Below are 23846 nucleotides of genomic sequence, written 5' to 3'. Positions count from 1 at the left end.
ACCTAGGGCTGTTGTTGCTGTAGTGCAAAGTGCAGATCTTGAGTTGCCTGTCGCTGTAGTGCGAAGAGTGGGGTTAATAGGAGCTTCACATTGGTGGTCATTTAGAGTGGCTAAGTCTTGTAAATTCAAGCCATTTCATGGTTACAAAGAGCCCAATACTTCAGGCTTGTATCTGTCTTCTTAGGAGCTCAACTGATGTCAGCCAAGGGTCCAGGACCTGGGGAGGGACTTTTTGGTTATCACAAACTCACTCCAGCAGTGGTCAGCAGGGATCAGGCCGGTCCATGCAAGTTCAGTGCAGCAGGTAGACTGGGCTGTTGCAAGGAGACCTCTGGAGCTTGTTTCGTCCTTGTAGCTCAGACAGAAGGTCAGACAATCTACCCTTGGAGTCATTCAGGTTAGCCTGTGATGAAGGAAGCAGGTCCAGCCTTCCTTCTTAGAGAGCAGGGCAGTTCTGAAGCAGCAGGACAGCCCTCTGCGGGTCATGGAAGTCCTCAAGCAGCAGGGCAGTCCTCTAGTAGGAGGGGAGCTGTCCTCTGGGGAGCAAGGCAGACCTTTTCTTGTAATGTCCACAGGTTGAGGAGGGTACCGAAGATTGGCTCTGGAGGTACAATATTTATACCTGGTGCCAGCTTTTGAATTGGGAGGGATACACTATACTGCCTCCACATCCGGTTCTGGACAGTTTTTCCCTTCTCCTGTCAAGCTTCCAAAAATTCTGGGGTGAAAAAAGATTACTGTCAGGTTTCTTCCTGTGTGTGGGAAGCAAGCCCTTTGAAGTGTAAGTAGGGCAAGACACAGCTCTGCCCTCAGCTGTCCTGGCAGAATGGGACTGCTTGCCCACACCTAGACCCTTTTGTGTAATGGTCTGGAATGAATACACAAACCCCAACAGCATGACCCAGGACACTGGCAGAGGACACAAATAATTTTGGACAAGAAAATGCCAATTTTCTAAAAGTGGCATTTTCAGAATTGTGACTTAAAATCTGACTTTACCATTAAAGAGGATAATAAATATAATTGAAGTTGAATCTAAACAGCATATCTCTATCTGCTCTCAATGTGAAGTTAGCACTTATTAAATGCAATAAGGTAACCCAGTGTTAGTTAATGAGAGAAATAGGCCCCACAAGAGTAAAGATTTTCTTTAGGAGTTTTCACTGTGAGGACATCTAAAATGTAAGCACACCTGTCCTCCTTTTTATATATAATGCACCCAGCCATTGGTCCTTTAGGGCCTATCTTAGGGGTGACTTATAAGTATTAAAAAGAAGGTTTAGGGGTGACAAATGGTTTATTTTCCTGGGTCGTAGTGGCAGTTTAATACTGCACTTCAGGCTGCAGTGGCAGGCCTGAAACGTTCTTAAAGGCTACTTCTGCGGGTGGCACAATGAGTGCTGTAGGCCCACTAGTTGCATTTATTTACAGGACCTGGATATATGTAGTACCAGTTACTAGAGACTTAGAAGTAAATTAAATCTACTGATTAGGTATATGCCTATTTTAGCACAAGCACTTTAGCACCAGTTATCAGTGGTAAAGTCGACAGTGTCCTAATGCCAACAAAACAGGTTCAGCAAGAGAAGGCAACAATCTTTGGTAGACACTGCAAAAGGACCAGGTCTAACAATGTCCAAATGGGCACTGTCATTATGTTCTAGAATAAAATCCTGCCTGGCTCCTTATTCAAATCAACTCTTCCAGTCTACCTTTTCCTCCGCTCCAGTCTCAGTTATTCCTTTTCATTTTATCATGTCTCACTTTCTCATTATGCTTTCCTTTTAATTTCGAACAGCCATACATAGGCTCCCTACTCTCTGTTTACATCCGGATTCTGTTTTAGGATGGACCCTTGCCCTGCTTAGTTTTCTATGTTTGAAGGATTTCCCTGTACAGTATACTTCATCTGAGGAGCAACAATGCACAGCCTTTCCACAAGGAAGCACAGATAGGAACCAGCTAACATTTAAACAATCTTGTACCTACTTTTGTCATTGAAATGCATAGCCAAATGTATGTACTTCGATCATTAGCACTTAAAAAGCAAAAATGACACAAAATAATTTTTTCCTTATTTGATTTTCTGTAAAACATATGTTAAGTAACATGACCTATTGCTAGGTACACCCTCTACAATGGAATAATCGGTACGGTCTCTGGTAATTAAGACAAAATGGATCTTCCAATGCAAAGTGATCTCTGGAGAATAACCAGTTAAACTTAGTATATCATTAGTTATTCTTGTTAAACTGAAAATAAAATATTTGATTAAGAATCGTCAAAATCAAAATGTTGACTGTTTTATGCTTGCTGGAATAAATTGCCAGCATTTCCAAGAAATTGTGAGGGCCAAAAGTCAGAGGTGGTCAGTGGGGCATCCTGAGTTCTTTAAGGGGTGGGGAAGCATTATGTGTGGTCCTGCCTAGATTAGGTTTAAAACTTTAATTTGTAGATAAGATAACGCAACAGCAGCTCACTCCAACGGATATCAGAGCTCCTTAAATTAAGCCCTTGCTATACTGTACCAATGGTGCATATTATCGTGCTATTCAATACTGATGCACTGCTAAAAAAAACACCAACCCTCATTATGAGGGTCAAGCAGCAACGTCAAGCTGGCAATGAATATTGCTGATGCCTGGTGCCTGCTCAGGGAGGCACCTGCACCAGCCATCAGAGGGAATGTCTGGGGCTGTTGAAATGCCAACTCTAGCCTTAGGCGATTGATACACCACAGTTACACACCATTAATCATGCAGTACAGTGTCTCACATACAGATAACCATGTCACTTAAGGCATCAGCCCTGTAGGCCCCAAAACTATCTGTCAATCAGGTTGTCACTTCAACCTTCATTTGGGAGGGTGAAGTGAAAACTATAAACTGAAGTATGCACAGTGAATAGATAAATCACTGCACAGATGTCAGCTTTCAGTTTCCTGCTTCAGAGCCTGAAATGGGAAGGAGTTATGTGCTTGCCAGAGGGTTCATACACCAGCAGATGAGGTGATAACTTAGGCCAATGCAGGCAGATGAAGCCAGGTAACTTGAAAACATCTGTTAAAAGTCATCTATTGGGGCGTGGCCAACAGAGATGGCTGAGTGGATGTGATCCACTAGGGCTCCGCTGCAAATAGGGAAGCAATGTTTTGGAGTACGTCTGCAATGGGTCTTCGTGTGCGAGGTAACAAGAGATAATGGTGAACTAGAAGTGGGCGCACCACCTAAAAGGCATGATCCACCCCAGGTGACTAGATGAGGCGTGATTGAAAACAGCCTAGGCATTGTGAGGCCCCATTGTGGAGGACACGTGGAGGGGAGTTGAGTCGTGCACTTGGCCTCGGACCTTGATTGCGGAGGGTGGCCAAATCTTATCCACCTGGGGGAAATCGGAACGCAGAGTTAGGGTTTGGAGACCTATTGAAGCACTCACCCTGTCTCTGGACACAACTGTGGGTTGCCGAACCACCAGCATGACGCTGTTTCATTGGGCTCGTGGTGGTGGGCCCAGTGTAGTGCAAGTGTAGTGCAAGGAACAGACAGTGTAAAAACTGTGCCCCCCCCCCCACTGGGGACCACCATCGAGAATCTGGCGAGCAATGAGTCCCAGGACGGGCTGAAGCATTGACACTGGACCACAATGGCTAGAGAGGAGATCATACCTGCCTGATCCCAAGATGGCTGGACTGTCGGAAGCACACTAAAGCTCCTGATCATCGCTGGAGTGTTCATTGAGTGGAGAGGCCTTGCATGCCCTGAGGCGGATGAGAAAGGGAGAATGGGTTGGCTGAAGGCTTTTTTGAGAATGGCCTCCCAGCTTCACTAAGTGGACAAGATGTTTCCCCAATATGCCTGACCTCAAAATGGTAATGTAGGGAGATGCTGCAACCCCCGATTCAAAGCCCCTGATTGAATTCCTTGTTTATGTCCCTGAATTCCACAAGTAGAATAGAACGGAGTGAGAACTTGGTCACTGGGGGCATTTGTGTGCCGTACCCCGGCCTGCACACATCGCCTTGTTTTCCACGGTCAACACAGAATGGGGGACCAGATGAGGACTAACAGGAACAATGTATTTCAACCTATGAAACGAAACACATATTGCCTGGGGAGGGTGACACCGGATGCGGGTCTCACTCACCATGAGACTTTGACAAGTAACTACCATGAAGATGGGGAGGGAGTGAGGTTAAGGATAATCCACCTGTTCAATGAGACTGTTTCTGAGGTTTTGAGAGTGAGGCCACAGAAGCATTAAGGCATAGGCGGGGGAGAGAGGAGAGGGCTACCCGCGTTGTTTGGGACAGCTGAAGCACATGAGGAGAACTTGAGGAACGTCTTCTCAGGACCCCTTTCCCCTGGCCTGAACATCACAAATCTAGGAGCATAAGTCATTTCAGTCTCCCCCTGCACAAGACACTTTTCTCTGAATCCCCCACCGGCTTCCGGATGTCCCTAGAATCTGTAGTCACTGACTCTATGTCACCTAAAAAAATCTCAAGATAACACAGTGTCTAACTACTTCACACCAACGGAGGCATGTGGGGGAACCCTCAAGGGGAGTGCAGAAGGTAATATGGTGCTCTACTAACATCTCTGCAGCATTTCAACAGGGAACTACGAGGAGAACTCATGTCTGATTTGAACATCTCCTTGGAGACACTTCGATCTCATATCCAAATTCAACTAACGTCACTTCAGCACGATGTTTATTCCCTGGGTACCTGCACCCTTGATTTAGAAGCTAAAATGCAGGAGCTCAACCACGGCTTTTGCCAGATGGAAGAATTGGTGAAATACCTTCATGCACAACTACAAGATGCCATCCTGAAATGCAAAGATCTTGAGAATAGATCACAGAGGGACAACATTCGCCAACGCAATCTGGATGAGGGAGGGGAGAGGTGTGGCACAGCAGCTGGAGCAGCTCACTCTGGGAGGCGGGGCTCACGGTTCGATTCCTGGCACCGGTGGCAGCTCAGCCTAGCACCATGTGTGTAATAGCTCACTTAATCTTCCTAATGGCCCCCAGTGCCTTGCGACCCTTAGAGGTGATTAGTTTGTGCTTTACAAATACCGGATTTACAGAGGGGCTGAACTTGGAGGTATTTGTCACAGGCCTATTCTCGGAACTCCTAAGCTTCTGCGATATGAAAATCAAAATCAACAGGGTCCACAGAGTTGGTCCTCCAAGTCCCGGAAGAAACAAATGGCCATGAGATGCCTTAGCCAATCTTCACTCTTTTAAAATGAAAGAAGCAATCCTCCAGGCAGCACGGAAGTCCAAGGAATATCCTTTCAAGGTCCCTCATGTTCTCTCTACAAATATATAGCCCCCTTCACCACGGCACGCCACATGCAGTTCTGCCCTGTCACAGAAAAGCTACGGCAAGACAACATAAAGCACAGATGGCCTAATCCGTTGGTCTTGCATTCAGCTACCATAACAAGAATCATCATGTTTCCATCCTTTCTGAGGCGGTGAATGTGCTGGGTCTCCCACTCTCTGAAACACAACAGCGCAGAGATGTTGCAACTGGTCCTCCAGAACCACAATGGACAATTGAGACAGAGGCACCTGGCAGACACAGTCTCACCCGTGCTTGCAACGAAAATGATGATGCACATGAATCTAAAAACCTCACACCCAGCACGTCCACAGGATGAGACTAATTATGACTTGGCTGTTAGCCTTACTTTTGTATTTGTAGGCAACACTCTGATTTATAGCTATGCTGGCTCACACTGTTTCTACTGGGGGGAGGCCTGATAGAGGGGACTTATAAACACTACTTGGGTGTACCTATCTGTACACGAAGCCACTATAAGAGTATTAGTAGATTTCACTGTACCTTGACTCTTTTAGGCGACATCTAGCTTGCTCTAGTGGATATTGACCTATACGTCTTCTCCGATGTACTTCCCTATCGAGCAAATGGTTTTGCTGGGATCTTCACTTCCCATTTGTTTGTGTTTTTGGTTTTGTTTTGGAGATTTTGTTTAAATTTACTGGCACATGGGAACGGTCAAATACATTTGCTTTGATGAGGGAAGGGAAGGGCATTCAAACACAGAGGGCTAGACAAACTGGAGCGGATGGGAGGACTGTTACTGACCACGACCCACTCAAAAGCAGCAGAGCAGAGGGCCCCACTGGTTGATTAATAATGGTGGTCACTACACTTACCTGGAACATGAAAGGGCTGAACTCATCTGGCTCCACATGGATAGGGCAGTGACTGGAAGATATAGCTGGGAACTCCTGTGGGAGCCTAAAGCAGACTGACCACTCAATGCCTATCTCAGTACTCCCACAAAGACTACCCTTAGAGTTTGGGATGAGATTAACCACACAGCAGCATGGACCACCTTCCCCTACTCCTTCGCACTGATTCACTATAAATGAAAGTTCCCCCCAGCTATGAAACCAGGAACCTTTTATGCATGGAGTGAAGGGGGGCTGCCTTGCCATTTCAGACCTCCTACACAACAATATCCTCACCTTCTAGCACTGTCAACAGGACATCCAATTTCTGGTGTCAGAACACTATTACTGTACACAACTTAGACACTGGGTCCTGAACCCAGGCACATGTGTGGCAGCCACTAGAGAACTCAATCCCATTGAACGTTTTGTGAAATGCAGATTGGCTCTCAGGAGTGTGTGTCCTTTCTCTACTTCTTATTGCTCTCAACACTCATTACACCTCAGCCACGACACATGGGTTTTTGGGAACAGGAACTTAGTAGTTCTAATTCTGAAGCGCAGTGGGGCAGGCTTTGGAGAGACATACCTAGGTTCAACCGTTCACTAGGGATATGGGAGGCCCACTATAAAGTACTATATGATTGGTACCTCTACTCTACCAAACTGAGAAAAATATTTCCCAATGCTTCAGACTCTACAAACCCCTCCAGGATGCCAGCAGGCCCTGGCATGCTGGGGGAGTTATGGCATGCTGGGGCATTATAGGCTCATCTAGTGGGACTCTCCTATGATCCGCCCATTCTGGGTTGAAATACTAGCCTATAATAATGGCATTCTGGACTACCCAATGCCAGATGATCCAAGTTTCACACTTTTGGGCCTAAGAGATGATTCCCTTAAACATCAAAATGTGGGTGACCACTCCATACTATGGCAGTGTCTTGGTCAGCAAAACTGTCAGTAGCGTCCGCCTGGAAATGGACAGAAGCAGCTTCACTGACACAATGGCCCGACTATGGCAAGCTCTCACGATGGAGAATATGGCAGACATCCACTCTGATAACGTAAAAAATGTTTAATATATTTAGGGTCCGTTGGTAACGTATCTCTCTAGAGGTCTCCCTCTGTGTGCATGTCCAAAATGCACGAGGTCACTCCATCTCTTTCAATTCTAATAATTACTCTTTAGCTGATCACTGAGGAACTGTAACCCCCCTTTTATGGACATGACACCATCTGGTGATAGACACAGACTACATACAACAGTTGTAGCCTTGAACACGAAATGTTACTCCAATGTGCCGTTTGTTTAGGAGTGACGGGGTGGAGGGAGGGGTGGTATTGGTTGAAACATGGACTTATTGTTTTATGTACAGCGGTAGGTAGCGATAATTTGCTCAGTAGTATGATAACCCAGCAGACAGTAGACACTGTACCTTCCATTAGATATTGTGTACAATGCTGTGGGGATCGTACTAATATGCGCTGTAATGATGTGATTTTAAAACTCCAACAAAGAAAGTTTTGACAAAAAGAAAGTAATCTGCAAGCAAGTGTGCGTGTGTTGTTGAGAGCGTATGTATATGTGTGTGTTAGTGAAAATTAGTGAGTGAGTAACTGGTAGGTGAGTGAAACTGAGTGAGAATTGGAACATCAGATTGAGAATAAGTGAGACTGAGAGTAAATTAAGAGTAAATGCAAGTGAATGTTGAGATTGAATGAGTGTGAGTGAGTGACTTAGGGTGATTGGGTGTGAGTGAAAGTGAGTGAGAGTGAGTGACAGGGCCAGACGCAGGTAGGTCCCACAGTTCGGAGGACTTCAAGCTGAGTGCTTCCTCCATCACCATATTTCGAGCATTCTGGACGTCAAGGCTGGGGCCAAACCACCCAATCCCCCTTCTAGGTGTTTTCCAGAAGGTAGACCTCACTTTACCTCGTTTTACCAACCTTTTCAATTCCACACAGGACTACCACATGAGTCCATACTACAGGGGACGGGACCTTCATTATAAATACACATACCGTCCCCTCTAGAATAGATGAGGATCCCCCGGTCCTGAATTAATGCAAAGATCCGACTGGTCGATTTAGGGCATGAAACATGTCGACCACCTCCACCCCACACACATCACCCTGAGCTTAAGCGGCTATAATATTCCATCTTCAGCCACGACTTTCCAGTTTGTTGTTTTTATTTATAGCATAGGAACCCAGCGAATAAAATGGTTTTTTGGAGTCCCATAGCTATTTTTTAAACCACACTTTTTGCTCCCCTTTTCTACTCACCACACATATGCCCCAACACCACTTCTTAGCTTCACATTGGGAACCAGAGAAGACCTCCGGCACAGAGTCCCCTTGCGGGGCCCGTAGGGCATTGCAGCGCCAGCCCAACAAGGAGCTGCCCGATGATGAAGGATAAAACCCTTTGGGGTGTATGAGGGCTTGTGCTCCTAATTGGAGCTATTACATCTTTAGCCTTTTTTCGCCATTGGGAACACTTGGTACCTACAACTTCAAACCCCTTCCTTCCTCCCTTCCTCCCCTCCCCCTCCTTAGGAATTGTATATCCTTACGTTCGTCATGACAGGGAAGTGAGCCAGAAGAGCCAAACTGTGAGCTGAGCGAAGGAGTCAAAGTGAGTGTGTATAAGTGACAGTAAGGGAGAGTCAGACTGCGAGTGAGTGAGCGTAAAAGTGAGTGCACATAAGTGAGTGGATGAGTGAAAGTGCAACCTGTATGAGAGTGTGTGTTATGCTTATAATTCTGCCTCAGGCCCTGGCATACTGGAGGTAATTATTGGCATATGGAGTAAACAGACCACAATGCTGATGCTCCATATTTTCCTGACATTCTAGAGGTACCGTTATAAATATGGGTCCCCTAACCATTTTGGATGGTGTCAATGAAATAATTCAGGTACTAGTATATTGTACGCAATTCTTGGCATAAGGGGGCAATGATTCCATTTGTGAGCTTGAACTCAAGCCTGTCTTTACTGCCCAGGTCACAAATTGGTAAGTGACATTCTGTGTATTACAGTTAGCATTTTAGTAGATGATTGTGGCAGAGGATTGGAAAGCAACTGAAAATTGTTAGACACAAAATAGATATGCGTTCATCAATTTCCGTGAGCCCTCGAGAACACCCAGTGAGGCCTTAGTTAATTTGGCTGCCACAGACGGAAAGATGATACTGCATATTTTAATTGTCCCTGAGACCATCTGTGCAGTACAGCAATGATACAACTGAAAAATAGCACACTTTTCCCACAGGCTATTGAGTTGAGTTGCTCATGATAGCTACCACTGCCCACACTGCCACATGTCAGTGCTCAGGGTAACAAAAGTGCATACTAGTACAACGTGAAAGCTACCAAGTTATACAAATGCTAAGAAATATCGTAAAATTCACCCATGCCTGTTGTAGATAGATATTCCAATACATAAAAGGTCAAATACCATTGTGAGGTCTAGACAGTCGACAAACCGTGAATTTAACACTCTTAAATCAAGGTATACAAAAATACGTACAAATATGCGCTGTGCATCGTGTGGATTTTAGGTAGGCGTGTGAAACAGGTGCTGACGCACTCACTTTTAGTGTTCATAAAAGTATGCTCATTACAGAGACGTTTAAAGGCATAGGCAAAGTGGACTCTGGCCCAGGCCCACAGCCTTTCAGCCCCCCACCCCTTTAGAGTTAGCTCTATTCTGCAGTGTCTTGCCCTGATAACCTTGAAAAATTAATAAACAGATAGTTTCAAATACAGTTTTCCTTTAATTTATTTTCAATGTGAGTGATGTGTTTCATGCAACACCCATAAGTATTAGTTGTAAACACGTTTAGAATGTGGAACAGTGTGTCTGGGCACGGTCAGTGACATGGCCAAAGAGGGCATAACATATCTGAAACTGGATCATAAATTCAAAGCTATTCGAAAAGGGTCCCCAACAATACGTTTGGCCCAGGGCTCCCAAAATCCTTACAATGTCCCTGCATTTACAGTCTGTTATTGGTTGCGTCACAGAGAAGGCGTGCCTTACCTTGCATTGACAGAGCGTGCACTCCGTGCCGTGCTTGATCCAAGACGATCCTGTGAAGCGCACTGCATTTATCTCATCAACGCACGTCTTCGTGATGTCATTACGGATGGTGTCTGCTTGGCAAGGGTCTATGACACAGCGCGGGCAGCACTCACCCTCGTGGAGCACACTGAATTCACATTCAACTGTGGGACAGGGCAATGGCCAGCAGTCAACTTCCCCTTGCTGAAATTAAACGCAAAAAGATTTTCATTATCATTGTGAACAATTTTTCGTGCAGCACATTTCATGGGTTGAGCCAGGACGTATGAGGAACGCATATTTGTGATTGCAAACCCTAGGAGTTAAAAAAAAAAATCGCAGCGATTGCACCGCAAAGGAGATTTCCCATAACATACAAAATCCTTTTCACGAGTCAGAAAGGCTTATGTGAGCCGTTTTGAAGCCTAAACAGCAGGGAGCGTGAAAGAGGCAGCTAACTCCTGTTTAAGAGTTGTAAGGGTATATATCAAAGATTTGAGACCGTAATTTGAAAATCATGTTTGATGGCGTTAGAAGGAGCAGGCAGTGTTGCAGAGGAATCCATGTCTTCCATAACACCGACACGTTTTTTTAATGCAGCACCTGTCCCCTTTAATGGGTCGGAGGCTTCTTTAAACAAGCATTTACAATGCAATGGTTTTGCCTTTGTTAAAGTTAGAGCTATTGGCATTGCTCTTGACATTATTTTTATTTGTTTTTTTTTAACATAAATGGCATTGTCATTTACAATAGCAAATTCAACCACTCATCTAACCCATCTGAACACCCAGCCACTGATCCACCCGCTCATCTATCTACGCATGCGCTTGCCAATCTCTTCATTCACCCACCCAGCTGCCCACTTGACCATTCCGGTACCCACTCATCTATCAAAGCAGGCGCCCGCCGACCTCATCATACATCCGCTCCCTCGTCCCTCCCTCCAGCTGCCCACCTACTCATCCATCCACTCATCCTTCCACCTATTCATCCATCTGCTCACACATCCATCCGCCCACTCATCAATCTGCTCATCCTTCCACCCGCTCATCCATCCTCTCACTCATCCATCTGCTCATCCTTCCACCTACTCATCCATCCACTCATCCTTCCACCTACTCATCCATCCATCCACCCACTCATCCATCCGCTCATCCTTCCACCTACTCATCCATCCGCCCACTCATCCATCCGCCCACTCATCCATCCGCCCACTCATCCATCCGCCCACTCATCCATCCGCCCACTCATCCATCCGCCCACTCATCCATCCGCCCACTCATCCATCCGCCCACTCATCCATCCGCCCACTTCTAGGATGGTCAAACAGTTTGGAAAATGTTTGCAAAAACTCACACACTCCTGAGCTTGTATTTTCTCACTGCATGTTGCACGGACGGCCCTCGCAATGCTCCTTTCCTGCGGTGGTAAATGCGCCATTCTGGCAGATTTTCCACTATTGTAAGAGCAATTTATGATAGAGTTTTCTATTGCAATGGCATTTTTTGGGTGCCCACGGTCTGCTTGTTTGACTCTGGCCTTCTAGGTGCCTTCATAACCTGGTCACAACAGCATCTCTGGGTCTCAGCAGCCCTTTAATACTCTAGTGTGCAATGTATCGATGCAGCGCCTGCTCACGCCCTGTGCACTGACGATGATTCAATGCAGTGCCTGCCCACGTTGCTGTGCACATGCAGGGCCTGTCTAGCCCCTGACCTTACATGCCATTGTGTACAGCTTTACAATGTATCAATGCATTGCCTGCCCACACCCCTGTGCACTACCTTCGCATGCTATTGTGCTCTGCCTGACAATGTATCATTGCAGTGCCTCCTCACGGCCCTGTGCACTGCCTTTCCATGCCAATGCAGTGCCTGACATGTATCAATGCAGTGCCTGTCTATCCCCCTGTACCCTGCCTTTACATGCCACTGTGCACTGCCTGATAATGAATCCATCCAGCGCCTGCCTACGCCCCTGTGCACTGTCTTTCTATGCCCCATGCTGTGCCAGTCTGCGCCCCCATGCTGTGCGTGTCCCGTGTTGTGCCAGTGCGTGGCCGAATGCTGTGTCAGTCCGTGCCCCGCGCAGTATCCAGCCATGCCCCCATGCTGTGCCTGTCTGTGCTCCCATGCTGTACCGGTCTGTGCCCCGTGCAGTATCCGGTCATGCCCCTTGCTGTGCCTGTCCGTGCCCCCTGCGTGCCCCCATGCTGTACCGGTCCGTGCCCCAGTGCTGTACCGGTCAGTGCCCCCTGCGGTGCCAGTCCGTGCCCCCGTGTTGTGCCAGTCCGTGCCCCCATGCTGACAGTTCGTGCCCCGTGCAGTATCCGGTCATGCCCCCATGCCGTGCCTGTCTGTGCCCCCTGCGGTGCTCGGGCAGCAGGGCACAGTGTGAGGGGCAGGAACCGAGAACTAGGAAGAGAGTGAGGGACAGTGAGAAGGAGGTCGGTTGGGGCGAAGGAGGGGAGAGTGTGCAGAGCGCCAGGACTGACAGTGAGGTCATCTATGTGAAGCGCTCTGACGCCTTCGGGTAAAGTCCGCGCTATATAAAAATGCATAAATAAATAAATAAAGTGAGGAAGGGGCAGACAGGCGGCAGCGAGCAAGAAGGGAGAGCGAGCAACAAGAAGAGAAGGAAAACGACAGCGCAAGGGTGAGAGGGGCGGGCAGAGAGGGAGTGGCGGAGGGCGGGGAAAGAGAGAGAGGGGCACCGAGGGGAGAAAGAGACAGATAAGAAAAGCATTAAAAAAGAGGAGCGGGAGGGCCTTGGCGAAGGAGAGGAGCGGAGAGGGGCGGCCACAGAGAGACAGGGTGAGGAAGGGTTAAGACTAAGAGAGTGCGAGGGGACGAGTGAGCCACGGAGAAACACCGAGGCAGACAGAGAAGACAGAGCACGGCGTGTGTATGAGAGAGACAGAGAGACTCGGAGATGCTCTCAGACGGGGGAGTGCGGGGGTCCCACAGCCCCCATCCCTGCGGCCCGGGGCGGAGCTGAAGCCAGCGCCGGAGGAGGAGGACAGAGGGAGTAGTATTCCGAAATGTGGTGTTGATTTAAAGACTTCTCTGTTCCTATTCTCCGGCGAGCCCTGCCAATTACAGAAATCTAACTGGGCCAGAGCTCAACTCAAAAACAGTGCCCCGGAGGCACGGGCCAGGAATGCGCTTGGAGGAATGTGATGTCAGCACCACATCTGAGGCGCCGTGGCGGGGGTGAAGATCGGAGGTTGCGTGTAACTAAACAGCACTCATGTAAACAACTCTCAGTCACACCTCAATCCCGTTCCTCCGAACCACTGCTCATCTAACCCAAACCGCACTCATCGAAGCCACTCTCGGCCAAGTCACACTCATGTAAAGCACTCTCAGCTGAACCACAATCGCATTTATCCTTCTCCTGTAACCAGCACTTAATTAAATTACAAACATCTCCTTTGAATCGCTGCTACATTCTCAGCCATACCCCTGTCATCCATACCCCTCTCATTTGAGATACTTTCAATTCAGCCGCAGACCAGGCACTCGTCTAATCCAAACTGCACCAATCTAAATTACTGCCCATAAGGCCCCCTTGGATAGTCCTCAGCCAAGCCCCCTATTTACATTGCTGGAATCAAAGTGCGACCACGAGGGGGGAGAGCGGGAGGGGGGACGGCGGGAGGAGGGACACGGAGAACTTTAAAACTCACCGGACTGCTTAGGCTTTCATTACCAGGCTCCGGGAGGAAGACAAGACCACACGGAGAGCGGGAGGGGGGAGAGCGGGAGGGGGGACGGCGGGAGGAGGGACACGGAGAACTTTAAAACTCACCGGACTGCTCCCAGGAGGCGGACTTTACCCGAAGGCATCGAACACGGACAGTGGGCGGGCGGGAGAGAGACGGCTAAAAAAAACAAGTCAGGTCCCGGGCCGCGCTGTGATTGGCTGACGTCACGGGGGTGTCCCGGGCCGGCAGCCAATCACAGCGCGGCCCGGGAATGACGTCACGGGGGTGTCCCGGGCCGGCAGCCAATCGCAGCGCTTCCCGGGACAAAGGGGCGGGGCTTAAAAAAAGCACCAGAAACGCCCCCGAATCGCGTTTTCAAGAGAAAGCGCGATTGACAGCCTGTCTCCCAATGGCTAGCCTCCATTTATGGAGCTAGCCAATGATAGACAGAGGCGGGTCATCACCCGACATAGAACTCAAGAGGTTTTGCTAGCGCATGCGTACTTCGTACGCATTGCTAGGCAAAACCTAAAAACATGACTGCTGTCTGAGAATGCAAATGCAGGAGCAGAGGTCTGGCCCGTTTGCAGCCAATCACGACGGGCTCAAATTGTGTCCTGTCTAATATTCATTAGGCAGGTCATTGTGTGACCCCCTCCTGCCAATGGACAGCGAGAGATGAATTTACAATTGAAAGTCAAGCCGGGGGACGGATAAGTTAACAGAAAGACAGTATATATAATATTCCACGGATCATTTTATTTACTAACATTATATTATGAACGAAAAACTTAAATGTTAACATAGTAAGCACCAGAAGTGTGTAACTCTGGATCTTTGACAATGTTGGACACTTTGTATTGATAAATGTACAGAGCAGGGTCAGGCAATACCTCAGTGTCACAATTATATGTATCATTCAAAATATATTCTCAGCTGGATAATTCCAAGATCTTAGAATATGTTGCATTCACCTAAAATGATTTTAATTCCAACATTTTAATAAAATGGCAAAAATAAATCATTTGAAGGTAGTGCAATAGCAAAGGAAAAATCTGATCTGAACTTTGAGAAACGTCCTAATATTCAAGTAGTTCCACATTTCACCGGCAGTAATTTAGTGAGGGATAGGGGGGCATATTACCAACAACTAGCGATAATTATCGCTATGTTGGCTTAGCGGCAATAATTTTATCGCCGTGTTGCGGCGATTTTTATCGCTTAGGAGCCTTGCTATTATCAAGGTTTATCTCCTAAGCGATAAAAATCGGCCGAAATGCATGAATATCGCTGTAAAGTCAGCGATATTCATGCATTACCGAGCTAATGCTCTTAGCCATGTTATCCACCACCCATTGGATAACATGGCTAAGAACTGCTCAGGGCAGGTGTTAGCTTTTGGAGATATTCGCGCTTAGTTGGTAATAGGAGATAGCGATGTTAGCGACTATTTCCAGTCGCTAACATCTTGGCACGCCCACTTTGCATGTCATTAGTGATAAATATCTCTGACATGCATAGCGGGGCCCAAGATGGTCGCTATCTCCTACTAGCTGTCACTAACTGGTGTTAGCGACAGCTAGGTAATAGGGAGATAATTTTATCTCCACTTTCTTGGCCTTTAAAGCCAAAAAAGCGGAGATAAATCCCTTGATAATATGCCCCAGGGTCTCTATATGACTATTTGTTGGCTATCTACTGTATAGACTATATGTTTACAACATATATATTTAAACTTTATATATTATTATGGCTATATTTCTATATTATTTATGTTTACTATTTTTCAGTTAGATATTCATTGTACTGCGGTTTCTCTTTTTGAATATGAAAAGCAGCACATGGGGACAGCTTAATTAATATGTTAGCACAAAATGTTGCAGGGCACATGGAGGTACAAAGTTGCACAAATGACAGAGCCAACTTTTGCCCCTAGAATCAATTTGGTGCCGAAAGTTGACATGAGAGTGATGCTAAAATAGCTTTGTGTTGAGGAGGGCAACCATATTTTATGCAAAGAAGATGCAGCTGGGCAAGAATAGTGCAATTATAAATAGATTTTCATGCGAAGGAAGATCTGCTAAAAAAGTGTGATATTCCTACTCTTAATATGTGTAATTTACAGAAAACCTTATCCTTTGACGGTTGGCCTTATATTGAAATGTGTACTTGAAGGTCTGCCTCAAGTACAAATGCCACACAAGGCATCGTGACGTTTGTACTTGAGCAAAAGTTACTTGATGCTTAGCACTGGGCTGAAACAGATGTTTATTGCAAGAACAGCTGATGGGCGTGCAGTTCTTACTAAATATAGTGCTGCACCTTTTTTTTATCATTCGTGCAATGCAGCACAACTGATTTTAAAGCAGGCCAGGACTGTGCAAATTATAGTATGTCTGGCCAGGGTATTAAAAAAGATAAGGCAGGATGGCCACTAGAATTACCATTGTACAACCTACTGGGAAAACAAGTCATTTTCCAATCACAAAAGCATAACTCTGATGGATAATAGCAGATTTTATTTGATTTACGATTTGATTTATAGAGCGCAACTAATGCTCAAGAAAGAGCTACCAGGCACTATAATCTCAAAAAAGCAGGACGGGAGCGCGAAGGCAGAAGAACTCATAGCAATAACACTGAGGAAACTAGCTACTAATAAAAAGACAGGTTTTGCGTGAAGAGTGAGAGAAAGAGTGTTCCATCATTTTTCTCCTGCAACTTCTGCCGAGGGTTCTCCTCTCTGTATTGTACGGAGTTCTGGAGGGAGGATAGATAAGGTAGCAGAGGATCTCAGAGGTATGTCAAGCAAGAAGAACGTAAATAGTTTATGCAGACTATGTGGACTAAAAATATAGAGGCTCTGTAAATATTAGTCAGATGTTTGAAGTGAATCCTCTTTTCCATCAGTATCCAGTGTAGGTCCTTCAGTTTAGCTGAAATGTAACAGTGTCTGACAAGGTGGAGTAGGAGTCTGGCTTCCGAATTCTGCACTGATTGAAGTTTGTTTATGAGTTTCTTGGGAAGACCTAGGGCAAGAGAGTTCGAGTAATCCAGCCTCAAAGTTATAACAGCATGGATCACAGTTTCCCTAGCCCTAGGAGGGAGAAAATCTAACACCTTGCGGAGAATTATTAGTAACCTGAAACAAAGGAATGTGACTGTGACAATCTGATGTTTAAAGGAGAGCTGACTTTTGAATTTAAGACTTATATTTTTGACAGTTTCAGCAGGAGAGGGGAGAGCCACGCTCAGATTGCCACCAAAGATCATTCTAGAATTCTTTGTTTTTCCTGAATATCAGTAGTTCAGTTTTGCCCGTATTCAGTTTTGAAGGATATTCTTATACTATCAGACATTGCCTGACGCTAAGTTTTCCTGAATTGTAATTGTTTGCAAGAGAAAGTATAAATTGCGTATCGCCTGCATAAGATAACACTTCCAAACCAGAAGCCTTGGAAAAGGACTGCAGAGGAGTCATAAAATGTTAAAGAGCATAGGGCTCAAGGATGACCCCTGTGGCAGCCCACAACCCAAAAGAACCAAATCTGGAGAAAAGAAGGAAGACACACTGATTGGGACCTATTTGTGAGGAAATTGGAGACCCAGTCAAGAGCAGACCCTCCAGCCCCCATGTCTCTAGCCTATGAAATTAGGACTTTGTGAAATATAGAGGTGAATGCTGCCGACAAATCTAACAAAATGAGGGCAGCTGTTCCACCATTGTCCATAATTTAGTGAGATGTTCTGACACTGTAGGATGACCGGTTTCCGCGCTGTGGGGGGTGGGGGTAGGGAGGGTTGGTAGGAGTCCTGGAAACCAAACTGTAATACATCCAACATTTTGTTGTTTTCTAGATACAGTGACAGTCGAGGGTGTATATGCATTTCCTGCATCTTTACACATGCTAGAAGCAGTGAATTAGGTCTATAGTTCACTAGAATACTGGGGTCTGCATTGCACATTTTGAAACTCTGACAAAGAACAGGGGCGATCATAACAGCTCCTAGATTAAGGATTAAAGGAGAGCATGGATCCAAGGGTGTACCAAATTTACTTCTGGTCATGAGACTAAGCATTTCAGGAGATAAGATGGGGACACATTCTTTGAGACCAGAAAAGTCATTTGATTGTGGGATGGTGGGGAGTGGGCTCACTACATTAGTGAAGGAGAAGGAATTCTGGATAGCAACGATTTGGCTTTAAAAAAATAAAGCAAGTGAGCCATACATATCTTGAGAAGTGTTTGGCTGATTCCATTTTATATACGTAAAAGGTTGATTTTATTTGTTTAGTTTCTTGGAGTGATGCAGGTTTTTTATCTATGTAATTGAGGGTATTGTGCCATTTTCATTTAAGTTCATGGAATGCTCTCTTAAAAGGTACCAGACTACAATTGAAACAGAGTGTCGGATTTGTCCCGGATATCAGTCAGTAAAGAAAATGTTTATGTAGACCATTGGTCCTTAAACACATATCATACACAATTTAAACACATATATACAATTTAAACACATATCATATACAATCATATCAACTTTGTAAACTTACATCATAATAAATAACAGCATCAAACCTTTTGTTATATATAGTCTTATCAATCTACCTATAAAATATTTCACTTGTTTATGTCGTCATCCCATTTCATGTGATAAACACTATCATCTTAAATTAGCTGTACATTACTAACCTATATACACATAAAACCCTTTTTAACCACAGTCATAAACCTTCCTATAGCACATTCTACATCCAAAAACCACATTTCAGTTAAAACTTTCTCAGCCTGTGCACATTTTCAAATGCCATATTTTATAAAAATTGGACATAAAAATGTTTTTCGTGCAATTAAAACTTTTAGACAATCCAATAAATTATGCAAAACATTGCATTTCGTACTTAAGCCATATATGTCCGTCAGGATCAATCATGACCACTTATATCCTTCAATTGATATAGCAGGGGTTAATGCCGATATTTAGTCTTAATAATTCTCTTCTAATTCAACGATTAAGTAGTGCATCCACATACGGGTACCCTACTTCCTTTTGCCATGAGTTAAACATAAAATAGACTGATTGTCTTCTCTCAAGGTACTGCATGTCATCAACTCGCGATAATTTCTTGCCTGATAGCTTGAGCTCGCGCTTTACAAACTCAATTTGTAGATTTTGCCGTAACAGCTTATCTCTCATAGCCCTACAAACGTTATCTATCATTTTTCTGACCCCCATATGTCCACTTTAATTTACTTTGCTTTATTTCATATTTACACCGCTAGGAAACCTTTTGCTCATCCCCAGAGCTCAGGCTCTTATCAATGCCATACGGCCATTATATTCCATAATACTGTACATTTTCCATCCTTACAGCCTGGATCATAGAAGATCCTGGGAGAGACAATAAGTTTATTCAGTTCAGTTCATACGTCTGTATTCGAAATATTTCATCATAAAAGACATCAAATAAAACCATCTACATTTCAATATAAAAAGGAGATACTTAAAATCACAGTATACTTTGACAGGAATAAAAACATGATATCCCAAATAAAATATGCACTAATGTTCATTAAGTGTTGTTCGTCTCATAACTAAACAGTCTGTTTAATGACACAGGCGTATCATACTTAATTTTAAAACATAATTAAATATACAGAATCAGACGTATTGACTATAATAAAAAGTAGATATGGGTAAAACGTACTCAGCTCCCAAGTGGGTACCTTGTTCTAATAAGCCAAGACCAACCCAAAAACTTTGCCACAGCTATGGTCACAATCTCAGTTGTATTGGTTCTTAGGAGCCATATGGCTTCTGCACTCACCCTTGTTCCTAACGTAGAACAGATTGGTTTTAGCCATTTTCTCCGTGGTGCATGGTATGCAAGACATACAAAGAAGATGTGACCTATCGATTCTAGTTTGTCCCTACACCACGGGCAATACTCTGAAGAGTGACCACGCCATGTACTAGTAAAAGTCCTAACCGGGAGTGTGCCAACTCTAAATTGGTGGTAGAGTCTTCTGTCATTACTCCTGATAATGGTATCCCAGTAATCCTCTAGGTGGGGGTCAAGTTTGTGAGCCAGAAACCTACCAGTTAAGGTGGAGGAATCTGACTGGGCAACAATTTGAGTTTTAATAGAGGCCCAATAAAGTTCTTTATATTGTTTTTTCGAAGGAAAGACATTATTTTCAGGGGCCGTCCATAACAAGCTTAAACCCATATTAACCTGCATAAACTTAACAGCTCTAAACCAAGGAAGATTACTAGATCCCACTATTGATCTTAGATCTAAGATTTCATTAGCAAAAATAGCCAATTCTGGAGTTGTCCAGATTCTCCTCCACAATCCTAACATCCTGTACCGAGCTACATCTATGATTGAGCGATGGCCCAGATCGAGCATTAAAGGTTTCATCGGAGTCGATTGCGGGAGGCCCACCAGGTTTCGTAAGAATTTGTTTTGAATTTTAGCCAATCGGGAGAGATCAGAGGAGCCCCAGAGGTCCGCACCATATCGGATAGCAGAGCTTATTTTAGCCTCATATATTTTAAGCACCGGTGCTGTCCTCTTGGTTTGTGACATTCTTTGCTGTTTAATAAGACACCCTGGTAATCTAGCAAATTTTAAACAGATGGCATCAAGTTGTGGTTTCCATCTTGTCCTGTACTCTAGTACTACCCCAAGATAAGTCATTACCTCCACCTGCTCTAAATCAGAGCCATTCATACGAACGTGGCTCTTTAATGGCTTATTTTTAGTTAGGACCATAAATTTAGTTTTACCCACATTTACCTGTAGGTCATTTAGTTTACAGAAAACCTCAAACTTATTTAACGCAGATTGGAGACCCTTTTGAGTTTTTGAAAGAATAAGGGTGTCGTCTGCGAAAATAAGGAGAGGAAACTTTTTACCACCCAATATTGGTGCATCAGTTGGGAAGTCTGCAAAATACGTGACAACCTGATTGATAAAAAGAAGGAACAAGGTCGGAGCGAGTACGCAGCCTTGCCTGACTCCACGGTTAACTGGAAAACTCTCAGTTACCTGGCCCTGTCTACCCCATCTAACCCTGGCAAAAGTGTCCTCATGTAGACGTATTACTAGATTCAGGAGTTCTTGTGACATACCCATTTTACTAAGGCCGCCCATAGTTTTTCTCTATGGACAAGGTCAAATGCGAACTTGTGGTCCACAAATGCAGCGTAAATAGTTCCGTCGCCCAGGTGCACCACCTTCCAATAAATCAGAAGGAATCTAAGCACTTGATCTATTGTGCTGACACTAGTTCTAAATCCTGCTTGCATAGGCGAGAGAATATTCTCATTACCAACCCAATCCTGGATTTTTGCCAATAACATTCTGGCTACGACTTTCTGGATTGCGTCTATTAAACTTATGGGGCGGCAATTCCCTGGGGCGGAGCGTTTCCCCTTTTTAAAAATTGGTAGGTTTTCAGCCCCTTTCCAGGACTCCGGAATCCTAGCTCCGTTTGCGATGGCATTGACTAATGTCGTAATATATGGAACCCAGTTCAAGAGGTCAAATTTAAATAAATCGGCAGGGATACAGTCAATGCCTGGGGCTTTACTAGCCTGAATCAGTCTCAAGGCCTGCTCTGTATCTTTGCTCACAAACACTAGTGGTGGACATAACAATGGAGGCATTGATGCTGGAGTTTCCATGCCCCATTCATCTGCTGGTTGTAGTGCCCTGAACTGGGACGCAAAATTCTCTACCCATTTCTCAACAGGAACATGATTCGCGGGAGTTTGCGAATCAAAATCTCCACCCCATTTCACCACCTGCCAAAACTTGATTTGATTAGATGACCTACTTCCTTCATATAAGTCCTGCCAACGTCTATCGTCCCAAGCTCTTTTAGCCTCCCTTGGGCTTTCTTATATGTAACCCTAGCCTGTCTAATGTCTGTTACCACCCTTGATTTGATCGCATTAACCAGGGAGCTGTAAGCCAGACAACATGATTTATTATACCATTTTTTCCCCTGCAGTGACACTAAGTCTGGCCCAGGTTTAGGGGGTTTTGTGAGCAAAGCTTTCAGATTTACAAAAAGCTGCTCATGAAGCACTATAAAGTAATCAGGCTGCCCCGAATGGTTAACCCGTGCCTCCAACTCACCCCGGGTCGACGAAACTTCGTTAGATATCCTTTCAAGGACTACTGGGTCTTCAATAACCTTACTCCAATGAACCCTACGTCTGTCGTTACTTAGGAATGCGTCAGCTGTCACATACCTGGTACTACTACTACACCCATAATTTACTTCTAGTTTTAGGCTTAAAACCAAAGGGTTATGGTCACTTTCTGGGCGTACTAAAACAGACATATCATCCAGTAATGACCAAAACTCTATGTTAAATAGGATGTAATCGATACGGCTAGTGCAAATACCATTATCGAAGGTTGGGCGACCCATTTTATCAGAAAGGGAACGCCGTTTACGGCTCTCAGCCCCCACTCAAAGCATAGTCCCAGCCATTGGATGGCGGCCTCTGTCCCCCTCTTAATCGGGTTTAATGCCAAGTGTGGGACATTCCAGAGTGCATCTTCTTCAGTATGAATGTCTAAGTTTATTAAACATTTACCCTCCTCCACATCCAATCCACTTTTACCAACTAGATATAATAAATCTGCACCATATTGGAATTGTGGAGGTATCATGGCAGCATAGGCTTTAAAGACAGGCCTATCTGGCATCTCACCGTAATCCCTGTTAAACTTCTTCAGGCCGCTAACAGAGGCAAGGGCCATTGCTCTGCACTGCATCCAGGTGGAAATTCCATTTTAGGGACGTCTCAAACCAGATCCTAGATACATCTATTCCCTTACTGTTTCCAACTTGGTGGGGCCCAGAAACCACCTAAACGTTGTTGTTTTACTACCAAAGCTCAACACATTGTTTGTTTCCATATTTACTACTAATTGTTTATGAATACAATATTCCATAAACATTGCCAACTTTCTTTGCAGACTTATCTCTGTCTGATGTAAAATTACAAGATCGTCTGCATTCAGAATACATGCAAAATGTTTGCCATCGATTTTGGTGCTACCACCTTTAGCCCCCCTATAACTGAATGGCAAGTCAGCTATTAATAATGAGAAACGGAGAGGGGCCAGGGTGCACCCTTGTCTTAATCCATTTTTAATTGATATTTTCTGCATCAAGGTCCCCTGAGTGTCCATAATAATTGTGCCCAGTTATAACTAGGTAGCTCCTGAATTTTGGCCAAGAGACCCATTGGAATGATTCACCTGGTCAATGCCTCCCATAAATTATTCTGATCCACCAAATCAAAAGCCACCTGAAATTTGACAAACCAGCAAAACAATGTGCTCCAAAGTCTTCCGCTCGATTGACCCCAGAGAGAAACAATGGTCAATACTAGAGTGCTCTTCCTTAAAGCCCCCCTGTTTAGGTGGCAAAATATGATTTTCTTCGTCCATTCTTTTAGCCTTCCAGGTACAATATTTGCAATGACCTTTTCTCTTACATCCAGCCAATTTATCAGCCTATAAATCTTAGGGGCATTTATATCTCCCCGCTTCTAAATGGGTCTGATGATCACCCCTCTCCAATTTTCTGGGATCTGTCCCATGTCAAATATACTCATGAACATTTCAGAGAAAAATTCGGCCCACCAATCAGGCCAGGTCTTTATAATATTTGCTGGGAGATTATCAGAACCAGATGCTCTAGTCAGAGCTAATTTTGCTATAATGCGCCTGTCATTACTTGCAGCAAAATCGTACCTAATGTCCTCATTAATGTCAGACAAAGAGATAACTCTCTTTACTAGGGTTCCACCCCTCTCCCGTATATTTCTTCCAG

At 44.9% G+C, this 23846-nt stretch overlaps 1 protein-coding gene across 5 annotated transcripts in view; it reads right to left on the bottom strand.

Moving 5' to 3' along the window:
- NELL2 (neural EGFL like 2) overlaps nucleotides 1–23846 on the bottom strand; it is a 1115698-nt gene that overhangs the window by 26121 nt on the left and 1065731 nt on the right. For all 5 annotated transcript variants that reach the window (XM_078674276.1, XM_078674273.1, XM_078674277.1 and 2 more), the window contains one exon: nucleotides 10257–10481. In XM_078674276.1, the coding sequence (XP_078530402.1) occupies nucleotides 10257–10481 (225 nt within the window). The remainder of the gene's footprint in view (nucleotides 1–10256; nucleotides 10482–23846) is intronic.

The sequence above is a fragment of the Lissotriton helveticus genome, chromosome 1_1, assembly GCF_964261635.1.
Source record: "Lissotriton helveticus chromosome 1_1, aLisHel1.1, whole genome shotgun sequence".
In the NCBI taxonomy this organism is placed as follows: Eukaryota; Metazoa; Chordata; class Amphibia; order Caudata; family Salamandridae; genus Lissotriton; species Lissotriton helveticus.
The sequence above is the reverse complement of the archived record's forward strand: the minus strand, read 5'-3'. Positions and strand labels throughout refer to the sequence as shown.